The sequence below is a fragment of the Symphodus melops genome (genome assembly GCF_947650265.1).
Source record: "Symphodus melops genome assembly, chromosome: 13".
Taxonomy (NCBI): domain Eukaryota; kingdom Metazoa; phylum Chordata; class Actinopteri; order Labriformes; family Labridae; genus Symphodus; species Symphodus melops.
In genome coordinates, this window is record NC_136703.1 from 11,067,903 (window position 1) to 11,081,689 (window position 13,787).

Sequence of the window (13,787 nt, forward strand, 5' to 3'; positions counted from 1 at the left end):
TTTATCAAATTTCACTGAAAACATTTGTATATATATTGAGAAAAAACATATTGCCATAATTATCATTAGATTAATCGCATCGGCTTAATTAACGCTAAAATAAGAAAAAAAAATCTGGCGGTGGTCACTGGACAACTACATGAAACGTGCCTGCATGTTTGGACAGTGCAGGGGGTAAAAAAATAAAATGGAGCAACATTAGCTTAACCTCAAAAACAGACACAAAAAAGCATACTTTCATTGCTACAAGCTTTAAAAGTTGTTTAAGTTATTAGTATTTATTGATAGGTTAATGATTGTTTAATTCATTGATATTTAATGGTTCGCTAACGGTAAGATACAGCTAGCTGACATTAGCTTCTCAATGTGACATGTGACTGTAGCCATTTAGTTCACGGCAATAAACAAGGCCTTTCACAGTACATATTCTCCACAAATATAATATTTTACAGTAGTTCAGAGAATTAATGTACTTTATTTCATTACATTAGGCTGTATTTTACTTACCACGTAGAACTGCACAGGAGCAAAATGTTCTTCACTGTTCTCCTCTCTCCAACCCTTGTAGTGAAATGAGCGGGAAGCCTGGGCGGAGCTACCAATGGATCAACACTGAAATAATTCCAATACTAAACACCATTTAACTCAGAATGAGTTAAACAACCCATTTGGAGTTAAAATCAACTCTGAAATGTTTAACCCTGAAATTTCAACTCTCCAAGTTTTGCTGTGTATACAAGTGAAAAATATGTAATGTACAGTGATTTTTGGTCCAGAATGTGTTTTGTTTTCTCAAAGAAAGTTATGCTCTTTGCCAGCTTTGATCTACATAGTTGATGTCAGCTGATTTTGTGGTACAAAATCACACCCAGAAATTAGTTTTTATACACTTAACCTGATCAACGATCATTTGTGCTTGTTTATCTATGTTACGGTTTCCAAACAACATTTTCTGAACTTGCAATAAGCCAATCAATAATCCTGCCACAAAGTCAGCTATGTTCTCTCTCTCACTCAGTTACCATAGTCTATACCAAACACTTACAGATAATCTTAGTGGTAGTTTTTTTAACACCACACACACACTCTCAAATACTTAAACAGTTTTATATAAATTTATTTTACGATTGCAGCAACACACTCATACAAAGACACAGCAAACAGTTTTACCTAAAATAAATGTTTGCCGAATGTTGACCTCGGTATTTCAAAAATCCTGGCTACGGCCCTGCGTCCTACTGTACTTTGCTACAAGCAAGAGGAAAATTCTGTGCTTCTATGGATAGCTGAATTCAAATAAACTGCATTACTTCTTTTTAAATATTAAAACAATATTTGTAATTCTATTGCATTTCATGTTCAACTTAAAGAAATGTCCCACATGAAAAAAATGCTTTAAATATCACACGTACATTTTAAATTATTTTTCTGCTGTTTGTTATTTGTGCTGTGTTCCTTAACCCTAAACCTTCAACATGGTTTTCTCTTCTCTTGCAGATATTCCGTCGGGCAGACAAAAATGGTGAGTTAGCAAAATATGCAGATTAGTAGATGGTGTAAGAGCCAATATGCATTGATTCCAAAGATTGATTCCAAATATCTAGTTAGATTGATTTATTCCAAATATCTAGTTAAAAATGATAAAATCTGGTTTTCAGTAATTTCATGTTAATTCACAATGTTTAAAATAGTTATAAAAGGCATAATTTAGTCATTATAAATGAAGAAAAGGTTATTTTTTTATGTTTATGAATGTTTCGGTCATGACATCACTGCGTAATTAAATGTGACGGATGTAGCGTAAGCAGTTGGAGTCAAATATTAATGGCAACTGGAGTTTAAATTTTTTGACCGTTAGACCTTCTGTTAAATCTTTATTTTACTTTGAAATTTTTTCAGTAAACCTTTTGAAACGAAGGAAAGTTGTCCTCTTTTTTTCGCTCTTGTTGCAAATACTGTGAGTTGACTCCAAACAGGTGGTTCAGAGGACGAAGAAGAGACGGAGTGCCACTACACATGGCACAGCTCATTAAACTCAATGAAAAACTCATTGAAGAAGCAAATTGAACACAAAATTAGGATGCACTAGGAAAAAAGGGCACCGCTTTGATAGATTTGTTCAGAATGATGACTCTGAGTTGATTTATGTGACCCAGGTGAAAGCTTTATTTCTGTTTCACTGCGGTCTGTGACAGCTCGTTGTAGAAAAGACTAAAGTAACCAAGGTCAAGCACATGTGCACATATATTTTTGTGCTATCTTGGAATTGTCAAATCTGTTGAAGTGTCTATATATGATCTGCAATTCCTTTTGATGGGTTGCAAGAGAGGCTAGTGAGGAATGCATATAGTGTATTCACAAACTGATCAATTTCCTTAGGAGGATGGCGGATGTGTTATGTAAGAGCATGATTAATGACACAACATGTGCCGCCATGAGCAGGAGTTGCCCCACAGCTCTTGTGGAGATATTTAGTTACCAAAAAAACCCACTTCAGTTTGTGAATAATAAAGGAGCCCTCAGAGAGTCTATCAGTTGTGAAGAAACGGTAGAAAGTAGAAAGAAGGGTGAACGGTTTACAGTATTCCAGGTTGTGTTTCAGAAGATCGCTGTATGGATTAGCTGGAAATTCAGGGCCAGATTTACTAAGATCTCAATTAAAGAGTACTAAATTGCGTGTTCACCGCAAAAGTTTGCACATTTGGCTTGTGGGCGTTTTGCGGGTGATTTACTAAGAACATTTGCGTGAATGATGTCAGGTGCAAACCTTGTGGAGGCGGTAGTATTTCTGTCAGGCTTTTGCGCGTTCTACTGGTTTACGTCACAGAGAGTTTGGACGGAAAGCTGGACGACTGCATGCACAAAATAGATATTAGTTAGAGGCAAATGAACGTCAAGTATTTTCAAGTAATAGCATATAAATGTGAATACAACAAAAGGAAAAAGTGGCTTATCAGAAAACCTTTTTAAATCAAACACGGTCCTCTCTGGCACTGGTGCTCAAGTGTGTGTGCCACTCGGGCCATCGTTGCGCAGCAGAAGCTGGTCAGCGCTGTGTCTGATCGGACATAAATCTCATGGCAACAGGTACTGAAGTTGGGGGTACAAGCATGATGAGCCCCGCATTCAAGCGTCCCACAGTGCAGCAGCAGGGGAGGGGGCTGTAGAGTGAAGAGACAAGCGCGCTCTGGAGAAGCGCTCCGGAACACACCAGAGATGCGTAACCCGAGAAAATGAAATGCCCAGTTTAGAATGTAATGTTGGCGAAAAGAGGGAAATAGGACGACATGTCAATGTTGAAATTCTTTAGCATGCAGACGCTGTGAATGTTCAGTTACAGTTTAATCATGGCGTTTCTTTTAAACTATTATTGAAGCAAGATACAAATAAATACATACCATTTATTTTTCTGTCATTTAAACATGTTAACACGTCTTTTATTGTGCGTATGTCTCCTCCTAACTGCAGCCTGCAGTGCATAACACTGGGGCTCTTGGATTAGCACGTTCTTTTTAAAGGTGTTAAATTCAAACACCGTCACAACCACCGCAATTTTTGCCTGGCTTGGTAAATCACATTGCGTGTACTAACTTAACTTCATTGCATGTTCTCCTCCCAGTATTTTGCGCACTTGGGCAGAAACGCCTCATTTTGCATATTCATTAAGGCAAACGTACTAAATGAACAGTATGTGTTGTTTTGCTCATATGAAAGACGCAATCCTCACTGCACGCTGTTAGTAAATCAGATAGCACATTTTTTGATGGTGGTATCAAGTTTGCACACGTTTTAATACACGCAAACCTTTAGTAAATCTGGCCTTAAGTGTCTAAAAAAACAGCACTAGTTTGTTATCTGTTTCACTCGTTCCATTTTTCACCAACCACCCTCCAGCCCTCACACCAGGCTTTTTTTCCCTCTCTCTCGTGGAAGAGGGAAGATAAGCAAAATGAGAAAACCCTGTATGCTTGTTGGTGGTAGTTATCTTTAATATGCAGCCAAGCTCTGCTGGCTTCCCATCTTCACAAACTCGTTGTGTACCCGAGAAGGAAAGTACCTCCTACCTATCAGCTCTGAGTGGGTTGCCATGATCGCTTTGAGCACTGCAGATTTGCCACATAATGAGTGCTGGCTACCAACCTACTTAACTCCTATTCCTCTGTGCTATTGTAATAAGGATAAAAAAAATATTTAAAACAATTGCGAGAATCCAAGCTTAAAAAGCTTTATGTTGTCATGTGTATGCTGAAATTAATTTCTAATACGAAAAACGGGACGTATGCAGAATGTAAAGGAATGTAATCGAGTCTTAGTTCTATGTCAAATTTTGATTTGTCATCAGTTTAAATCCAATTGTAAATAAAGTTATAAACAGTAGCAGTATATAATTTGCCAGGCGACTGATTGGTCCCTGACTCCCTGCCTTAACACAACAGTTTTATAACCTTATATTGTGTTCTCTCACTATATTTATTTCCAAATTTGTTGTCAATTTTTTCTTTCATACATTTTGTTGGACAACAATTTTAATGAATTTAAGGTGGATGACATTCTTTTGAGTTCTTCTCTTTATCAATCAATCTTTAATTTTATAGCACCAATTCATAACAAGTTTTATCTTAAGACACTTTTCAAAAAGAGCTGCTCTAGACCTTAGTCTCTGTTACACTTTTTACTAAGACTAAATATTAATCCATCATGAGCACAGCACTAAGCAATGTTTAGCAAAGTTACAGTGGCAAGGAAAAACTGCCTTAATGATTCATAAACAAAAAGCTGCTGAAACTGTATTGGGCTAGAAAACTGGGATGGAGGGAGATGCTGAATGAAAGAGATGAATTGAGTACAAAAAGGAGCAACAACAACACTGGACACTACTTAGACAGTTGTGAGCTTTCTGTCTCCAACACTTTTTGATTAAAACTTAATTCAGGGCTGTAGTAGAGAGGATTGTAGACAATCTTACCAGATGTAGCGATGTTCATAATGTCTGCAGCTTGAAATGGAAAAATGGTTGCAGACAGCTAGCTTTCATTTCGCTGGATGTTGTTAAAATGTATTGCATTGTAAATTCCTCAAATTTGGACTCCTACGTGACCAATAAATATATTTATTTTGATATATTCAGCGATACAATACGTTTTATAATGACTTAAAGTTTAAAGTCTGTAAGACTTAGTTCACAGTGTTTTTGTCAGGTGGGTTTATTCTTGTCTTTGTGTACTTGTCTGTCTTTTGTTTTCTTTATATTATCCGAATAGCACTGTTGGGCTTTATTAATTATTGTTGCTGCTTAGGTTTAAGCACTTTCAGCATTAGGATCTCCTGGAGGAAATTTGTTCTTGGCTAGACTCAGCTTCATAACAGGGAGAGATTTTCATTTAGGTCACTGTAGCGGTTTTATTTATTGAGACAATTACAGCTAGTAAGCAGTCCCCCATCTGCAGTTTGGCACTGATTTATAATCCATGTAAACAACACTTTAAATTTCACTATAGAGGTAGTTGTTAGTGAAGTGTTAGTTTTTTAAAAAAAAATCTTTAGTTGACATTCATAAGCACAGAAAGGTAGAAAATTATTTTATTTTGGAACCTGGAAGCTAAAACACAAACTTGTCTCTGCCCTCTAAAATGTATTAGAACTCTGTCATCATATTTACAAAAGTTTAAGTTCAGTTAATGTGATTTATAGCATCTTAAAGCAATAACAATACCACATTAATTCAGCCTTTACTTTCACAAAAAGTTATTCTGACAAAAGTCAAGAATACTAAAACATGACTCAAACTGCCTTTAGGGCAAATCAAGTCTCTGACAAATACTTGGTTATCTGAGCTGCACCTGGGTGTTTAATTATATGAGCATATTCACTAAAGAAGTTCAAATGGAGAAGGCTGGAGAATGAGTCAGAGAAGCAACAGATTGTGTTTACTCCCACATCATGTAGAAAGAAGAAGTCCTCTGCAAAGTTTGAAAAAGGACTTAGAAATCTGACTCCTCAAATAGCTTAATCTTCCAATCGAAGTTTAACAAGGTCAGAACACAACAAATGTTCCAATATACACATTTTCATCTTAAAGCAACAGTGGGTAGATTAAATGGTTCTATACGCAGAAATTGAGTATCAGTATAGTAACTATAATTTTTAATTAGTGAATATATGGTATAGTTGCCCCGAACAGACAAACAAAACACTGGATCATTGCTTTTTATAGTTCGTGTATCTGGCCAGTGTTGTTTCTTCCTGTACAAATTAGTTATAAAGTAAGAGACACAAAAATTATAAAAAGTTTTTTCTTTTATCCACTTTTATGCAATAAACATAGAAAATACAAATACAAATAGCTGAAATGAAAAACAAATATGTTCTTGAACTGCATCATTTGGTTATTACGCTGCAAATGCATCATGTCCAGAGCCTGTGTGAGCAGGCAAAAAGTCAAAATAGTCCTTACCCACTCCCAAATGATGTGATTTATTGTTGGCTCAGCCCTGTTAGTCTGAGCCCTGCTGCCTTGCGGGGATGTCAGAGCAAACTGGCGAGATGGAGGAGAGATCTCGTTGTCGTCTGAAGTTTGTCTGTTATTGAGCTCTGCAACAAACTAGCCCTCACCCCTTTTGTCTCTTAATTTGTCACGAGCCCTTGAGGCTGCTGATCAGAGGCCTCATACTTAACTTCAGCAGACTAACTACCTGCCATTAATGTAACTACACACTGATAACTGTACTAAACTGTATTAAAAAAAGAACTATTAGAAGCCACATGATTTTTTTTTATTATGAATGATTGATAACTATTCATTAAGGAAATAAAGCCTCTCTGGTTTTTATGAGGTGGGATTTTCATAGATTTGTCTCCCTTTTCAGATGATGGGAAGCTGTCTTTGGAGGAGTTTCAGTCGTACTTCACTGATGGTATCCTGACTGCCGAGCAGATGCAAGAGCTATATTACTCCATTGACAGGCAGCAGACAGAGTAAGCTTATATTTCTCTTGTAAGTCCTCTAAATCTGCTGCCATCTGCAACCCCTCCTGCTCCCCTGCTGCCTCGCAGTGAGATGTCAACACATCAATTCAAGGAAAAGGATGTCAAATTCAGTAGTCAATAAAGAGCTTTATTGAAGCGTGAAAGTATGTAAAAACAGTTATCTGTGCCACTGACAGAAACCAAAATTGTAGACTTAAAGTGATACTTCACCCATTTACATGAAGCTGTGTATCATTAGAAACATGGTAGTAGTGTTGAATGGTCATGACTCCAAACCTCATTTTGCCCTGAGACGAGAAAAATGTGTTTTTCTTTGCTTGAAAGTTTTCTTCATGTGATGCAAAAAGCGTCACATTGCATCATGGGTGAAGTATCCCTTTAATGACGAAACAATAGTTTTTCTATGATGCGTTTAAAACATTTCAATTGCTTAGAAAACATTTTTTATTCAATCAATCAATCATTCTTTATTTGGATAGCTTCAATTCATAACAGGTGTTATCTCGAGACACTACAAAAAGCAGGTAGAGGACCTTACTTTTTGTCTGTTAACATTACAAAAGAGCAGGTAAACAGACCATGCTCATCGTTATTTTGACAAAAAGCAGGCGAAAGACCTTACTTATTGCTATATTACAAGAGCCCAACTCAACCTGTCACAGCGTGGCAAGAAAAAACTTCCCTTTAACAGGGAGAAGGGGGGCGAGATAAAGAAAAAGGAGAGGTTAGTAAATTTAAAGATAGAGACATGCTGTAATAAGATATGAAATCAGGGAGAGAGAGAAAGAGGGAGAGAGAGATAAGAGTTTAAGGTGCCAGTTCCCTTGGTAGTCTAGGCCTATAGCAGCATAACTATGAGCTGGTCTATACCTACGCCAGCCCTAACTGTAAGATTTATCAAAAAGAAAAGTTTTAAGTCTATTCTTGAAAATACATAGTGTGTCTGCCTCCCGGACACCGACTGGTAGACGATTCCAAAAGAACGGTGCCTGATAACTGAAGGCTCTACCTCCTGTTGTACATTTAGAAACTGTAGGTACCACGAGCAGGCCTGCATTCTGGGAGCTCAAATTTCTCAATGGGTAGTACGGTACAATTAACTCTTTGAGATAGAATGGTGCCTGACCATTTAGAGCTTTGTAAGTGAGAAGAAGGATTTTAAATTCTACTCCAGATTTTATAGGGAGCCAGTGAAGAGAAGCCAATACAGGAGTAATGTGGTCCTGTTTCCTAGTTCAAGTCAGTACACGAGCTGCAGCGTTTTGGACTAGCTGAAGGGTCTTTAGAGATTTACCAGAGCACCCTGATAAAAGATAATTACAGTAATCCAATCTAGAGGTAGCAAATGCATGAACTAGTTTTACTGCATCGTTTTGTAACAGGATCTGCCTGATCTTAGAGATATTACGAGGGTGAAAGTAAGCCGTCTTTGAAATTTGTTTAATGTGAGAGTCAAAGGACATATCCTGATCAAAAAGAACTCCTAGATTCTTAACAGTGGTACTAGAGGCTACGCTAATACCACTAAGGGCCGTTATATTGTCAGAAAAAGTCTCTGAGGTTCTTAGGTCCAATCACTATAACTTCAGGCTTGTCTGAGTTGAGCAGCAAAACGTTTCTGGTCATCAAGATCCTGATGTCCTTGAGGCAGGCTTTCAATTTAAGTAATTGATTGGTGTCTTCTGGCTTCATTGATACATATAGCTGAGTATTGTCTGCATAGCAATGAAAATATTCTGTTCTTTTCTTATTGTTTTACAGCAACTTGGACATAGACAAACTCTCAGGTAATTATGTGCGACTTTTATTTTTTACATTCGGTTTTTTAACTAATTACTAACACAAGCAAATGAAATCATGCTTTTGTTTTAACAAAAGCCCAACCTGTCATGGTTTTGGATTTTTCTATTGGCTTTGCACAGTGATGGGTGTGCAAATAAACAAAATGTATGCTGAAAGTGCTTATAAAATCTTATTCTCCTCTAGCATACTTTACTCCACATCTGGGGGAATACGTCAATGTCCTGTCTGCTCTGGAAAAGCTGAATGTGGCCATTCTGAAGGCCATGGATAAAACTAAAGAGGTAGGTGATAAAACCAACAAGGCTCACACCTCTGTACCTAGTAGAATTTTGCATGTCAAGATATCATGAAGGATCCAACAACTAGACTACAATCTGCTCTAAAAGCTTTGTTAGCATAATTTATGCCTCTGAGCACTTAGACAGGCTCCCTGTTTGTACCTCAGCTGTCAGTTCCAAACACTCTAAGAGGTCTTTGAGATCTCTCTGCTGTGGAAGCAGGAAAGAGAGAAAGAGAGCTGAGCAGCATGATTGACTCTGCTTGCAATCAATCAATCTTTATTTGTATAGTGTCAATTTAATTTTTTTTTAATCTCAAGACACTTTACGAAAAGCTGGAAAATAACCTTACTCTTTGTCTGTTAATATAACAAAAAAGCAAGTAAAAAGACCATGCTCATTGTTATGTTACAAAAAGCAGGTAACAGACCTTACTTATTGCTAGATTATAATGCTATTATTATTATTATTATGACAATAATTATTAATATTATACTTATTGCTATATGCTCTACCTCTCCTTACTTACAGTTTATCTCCAAATATAAGCTCGGACAACTTTGTAAGAACAGCTATGATTAAAAATAGACCCTTTTCTAAGTAGTTTTCTAAGTTGTGTGTAATGAATTGTAATGAGGCCATTGTAATTCATAACACAGGTATAATGTAAGCATAGCTGGTGAATTTCTTGTTCAGTAAATTATGTTTTTTATTCATTGCAATAAATTCAGACTTTTGCAATGTGTTTAGCAGATGCTCGTGTCATGATAATTCCACATTCAGCCATGCTTACAGTTGTATGAGACTACACTCAAGACTAATACAGTTTATCATGGTTTTCCTGGGTAAGCTTGCTTAGCTCTATGCCTGAATCTACTGAGTCTGGTAAGAATGACAAGGAGTATGACTTATATGCTTTGAAACTCCAATATTAGATCAATAAATAATTTGATCCGGTTATGACCATATGAAGTTAATAGATTATCAGTTCGGGTAAGAAGCAGTTCACCCAACTGGTTATCATAGCCAGTTGGATGCAGCAATACACCTGCTAAGTAGAGCATTATTAAATCCTCTTCTGAAGGCTGGTTGAGGAGAGCCTGGTCGGCTGTTGTGGTTTGTTTTATGTTGTGACACTGTTATAGTGTCAAAACATAGTCCAGTGCATGACTGGATATGTTTTTATTTAAGCTTCCAGTAAGACATGATCAATAGCTCAGTTCACTTTTAATCAGCCTCACATTCATCTGCATGAAAAGCCAATAAATGATGGTTATGTTATGGGCATGGTTAGAGACTCTGGTTTGGACTGTGAATAAAGAAGGGTGTGAATGCAGACTCATTATGACATTTTCTTTGGTTTGTAGCAACTGCAATGCAGGAAGTGGTTAAAGTGATGATATTCAGAGACAGAACATAGGGTAAAGAGCGTGGATGACAGTAAATGAGGCTGACAATCCCCCAAGCTATCAAACTGATCTGACTGATCTGTCCTCAACAAACACATCACTGCTTTTCAACTGCTCCAATCTCGTTCTCTTTCCTTAATTTTATTGCTTTTCTATTATTCTATTATTTTTTCTCATTTTTGTGTCACTTTTATCTCTTTTCTTTTGGACTTGTCTTTTCTGCTTTGCCTTCTTGCCTGGCTGTTTTTGTGTCCTCCTTTTTTCCTCTTCTGTAGAGCAACCTTTTCCTTCCTACATTGTATGCATTTTTCATGTTGCTCTTAGTCAAAGATTTTTTTTACCTAGAGCAGATGCTCTCCATGTTTCATGTGAGATTGGCATTCGTTATTATATACTCCTTTGCTGTATAAAACAAATGAACATGTAGCAGTGCTACAGTAAGTGACAACCCCAGTTTGCAATCCTTGTGTTTATTAGTGTTTATGAAACACAAATCCCGAAACTTTGATGTATTTGGGCAAAACAGGGCTCAAGTGCAAATACACAAATACATGTTTTAAACTACTATGCCTAAAGCATTAATGTCAAGTCTTATTTCTTCATACATTATGAACACAAGGTATACTGTATAGTATACTAGAGTTTGTGCTTTTTATTAAATATTATAGTTATCTTTCTTTTTTATGAAACAGCTTTTAAGCATAGAGATCAATCCAACAAACATTTAATATCAGATGTAAAAAATAAAAAAAAAATGGCAGTGTTGAGGTTTTGGAGGAGCTAATACGTGGTCAACATTTATGTTGGGTTTTATAAAGTAAAATTTTGCTATCAAATTAACATTAAAAATTAACTTTATAAACCTAGGGGCACAACCCTGAAATCAGGGAACAGCCAAAATATTACATTAGTCTCAAAATTAATTGGTCAAATACTACTGTTATTAATAATTAACAATCCGTATTTAATTGAAGCCCTTGCATTCAGTCACAATGCAAATACACCAGCAATCACAAACCACTGCTCTTTAAGTTATAACAAAATTCATTTAATCAATTTAATCAATGAGACTCCATCTAACAAATAAGTATTATAAACTTAACTACATAAAACAGAGCATAAACAAACGTGGAATGTGTGTGTTTGTGTGTGTGAGAGAGAGAGAGAGAGACAGACACACAGAGAGAGGAAGGAGGGGTAGAAAAGAGAGATCAAGGTGGCGTTGTAACTGTAATCACGTGATGGTGGACATCATAGACTGTAAAAATGTGGACACTGATCACAGTCTATGCAGTGTCAGAATGGCTACAGATCTCTATGTGTGTACGTCTGCGCCGAAAGGTGCGTGTATGTTGAAAAAGGGAGAGTAGAAAAGAAACATCTGAAGAGGCTGAATCAGTCTGAAACTCACTCACCACTTGGGAATAGGTGTTTACACTGGTCTTTCTGACCATGAATCCTATTACCTGGTTATGACGCTACAGTTCACAGAGAAACAGATGAGAGGTTGATGAGAGAACATTTTTGAAGATAAAACCAGAGCTCCAGTCTGTTTCTGTGCAAAAGAGTTGTGATAGTGGCATCTTCTCAGAGGTTGAATGTCTGTGGATGTCCTGTGCAGCACGGAACAAGACGTAATCTCTAAAGTCTCTAACTCCCCTTTTAATTTGGTATATGAATATGACACTCTATGAGAAATTTTGGATTTTGGAGTAGACTTGCGTCAGCTGGGGTGGCTCTGGTGAACAACATATCGGATTTGTCCTTGGGCAAAACACTTAACCCCCCCTCAAACCAGCACCGGAGTGTCTCCCGGTGTCAAGAACAGAGGTAGAAAAACAAAGAGGAGGACCCATGTGCAGAAAACCAAAATATTTATTAAACAAAAGGCAAAACAAAACGTACTCAAAAAATCCAAAACGTCCAAAAAAACCAAGCAGAGAAAACCAAAGCAAATCTGGGGAAGCAGGGAACAAACGACAGGCTTAGACTCACAATGAGCAATATAAACAATATACTGACAAACTGCAAACAATGAACTGACAACATGAGGGGATGAACACAGAGACTAAATAGACATTGGGTAATCAGACGCAGGTGAAACTAACAAGACAGGTGAGGACAATCAGGGTAATCAAGACAGGAGGGAAACAGAGAGGCAGGAAACCAGACAATACTAATAACATGGAACATGGAACACTGAAGAAACACAAGGAACTAAAGGATATAAGAAAACACAGAAGCACAGGGAGAAGACTTTACAAAACTGGAAACACTAAAGACTGAACAAGTAAACACCAGAGGCCTATACTACGAAGCGAGTTCAACATATCCAGGGTCTCTTTGGGTTATCTGGTTTAACAAACTCTGACATATGAGATCGTGATTATCAGTCCTACAATGCCGGTGATCAACCTGATCCGTTAACCCAGGGTTGCCAAGAGCACGTTCATGTAAAAGGGGCGGAGTTAGCGTCATTTAACCTATCACAATCATCACCGCGTCTGCCGTCAGCAGATCATCATATCTACAAACATTATATTTACAAAACTAAAAACTGTATTAACGATAAGACAAACGTTAAGATACGTTATGACGAACAGGCTCCCAAGAGACACAGCTGCAGCAACAAATGCAGGAAGGACAAAAAAAAGGAAAATCTGCAAGTAAAAACTGCAGCTTATATTTGTCCCCTCGTTAGTTCACAACTGACTATAATAAATCGTTACTTCTCTGAACTGAATGTGTTGCTCTGACTCTTTAAAGTGGAGAGTAGAAAACGGGTTAGAAGTTATATGTAAACTGCAGCTCACAAACAGAGCGACTTTGAGACATTAAACTTTAATGAATATACAATTCAAAGCCACAAGAAAATATTCGTAATTGTACATCTTCAATTAAAATGTTACGGCGCTTTCTTCAGTCTCTGTTGAAGGATATCAGTGAAACATAATCATTAACTAAACGGACTATACTCTAATGTAAAATCATGCGGGACACATAAAGTGTCCTCCCCCTCTCGATCAGCTCCGGGAGCTCCTCGGTCAAAAGATCTGATTGGTCAGTGGGCGGAGATTTTCAAAGTTTGATCTCTTATCTCCAACATAACCTGCTCCGGAGCAGGTTAGGTGTTCAGGATAAGTTACCGTGGTGATATACCCAGGTAAAAAGTAATCGACCCTCGTAGGACTGAAAACCCAGGGTTAACCCTGAAATTACCCCGCTAAGCTCAAATCCTGCTTCGTAGTATAGGCCTCAGGAATCATACACACAGGAAACAAACTTACAGCCAACATAGAAGGACACAAGG

At 37.3% G+C, this 13,787-nt stretch overlaps 1 protein-coding gene across 1 annotated transcript in view; it reads left to right on the forward strand.

Annotated features, from left to right (window-relative positions):
• LOC306833866 (N-terminal EF-hand calcium-binding protein 1-like) overlaps positions 1 to 13,787 on the forward strand; it is a 32,982-nt gene that overhangs the window by 14,291 nt on the left and 4,904 nt on the right. Inside the window, exons 2-5 of the mRNA XM_079359473.1 lie at positions 1,498 to 1,522; positions 6,867 to 6,975; positions 8,749 to 8,774; positions 8,974 to 9,071. Coding sequence (XP_079215599.1) covers positions 1,498 to 1,522; positions 6,867 to 6,975; positions 8,749 to 8,774; positions 8,974 to 9,071 — 258 coding nt within the window. The remainder of the gene's footprint in view (positions 1 to 1,497; positions 1,523 to 6,866; positions 6,976 to 8,748; positions 8,775 to 8,973; positions 9,072 to 13,787) is intronic.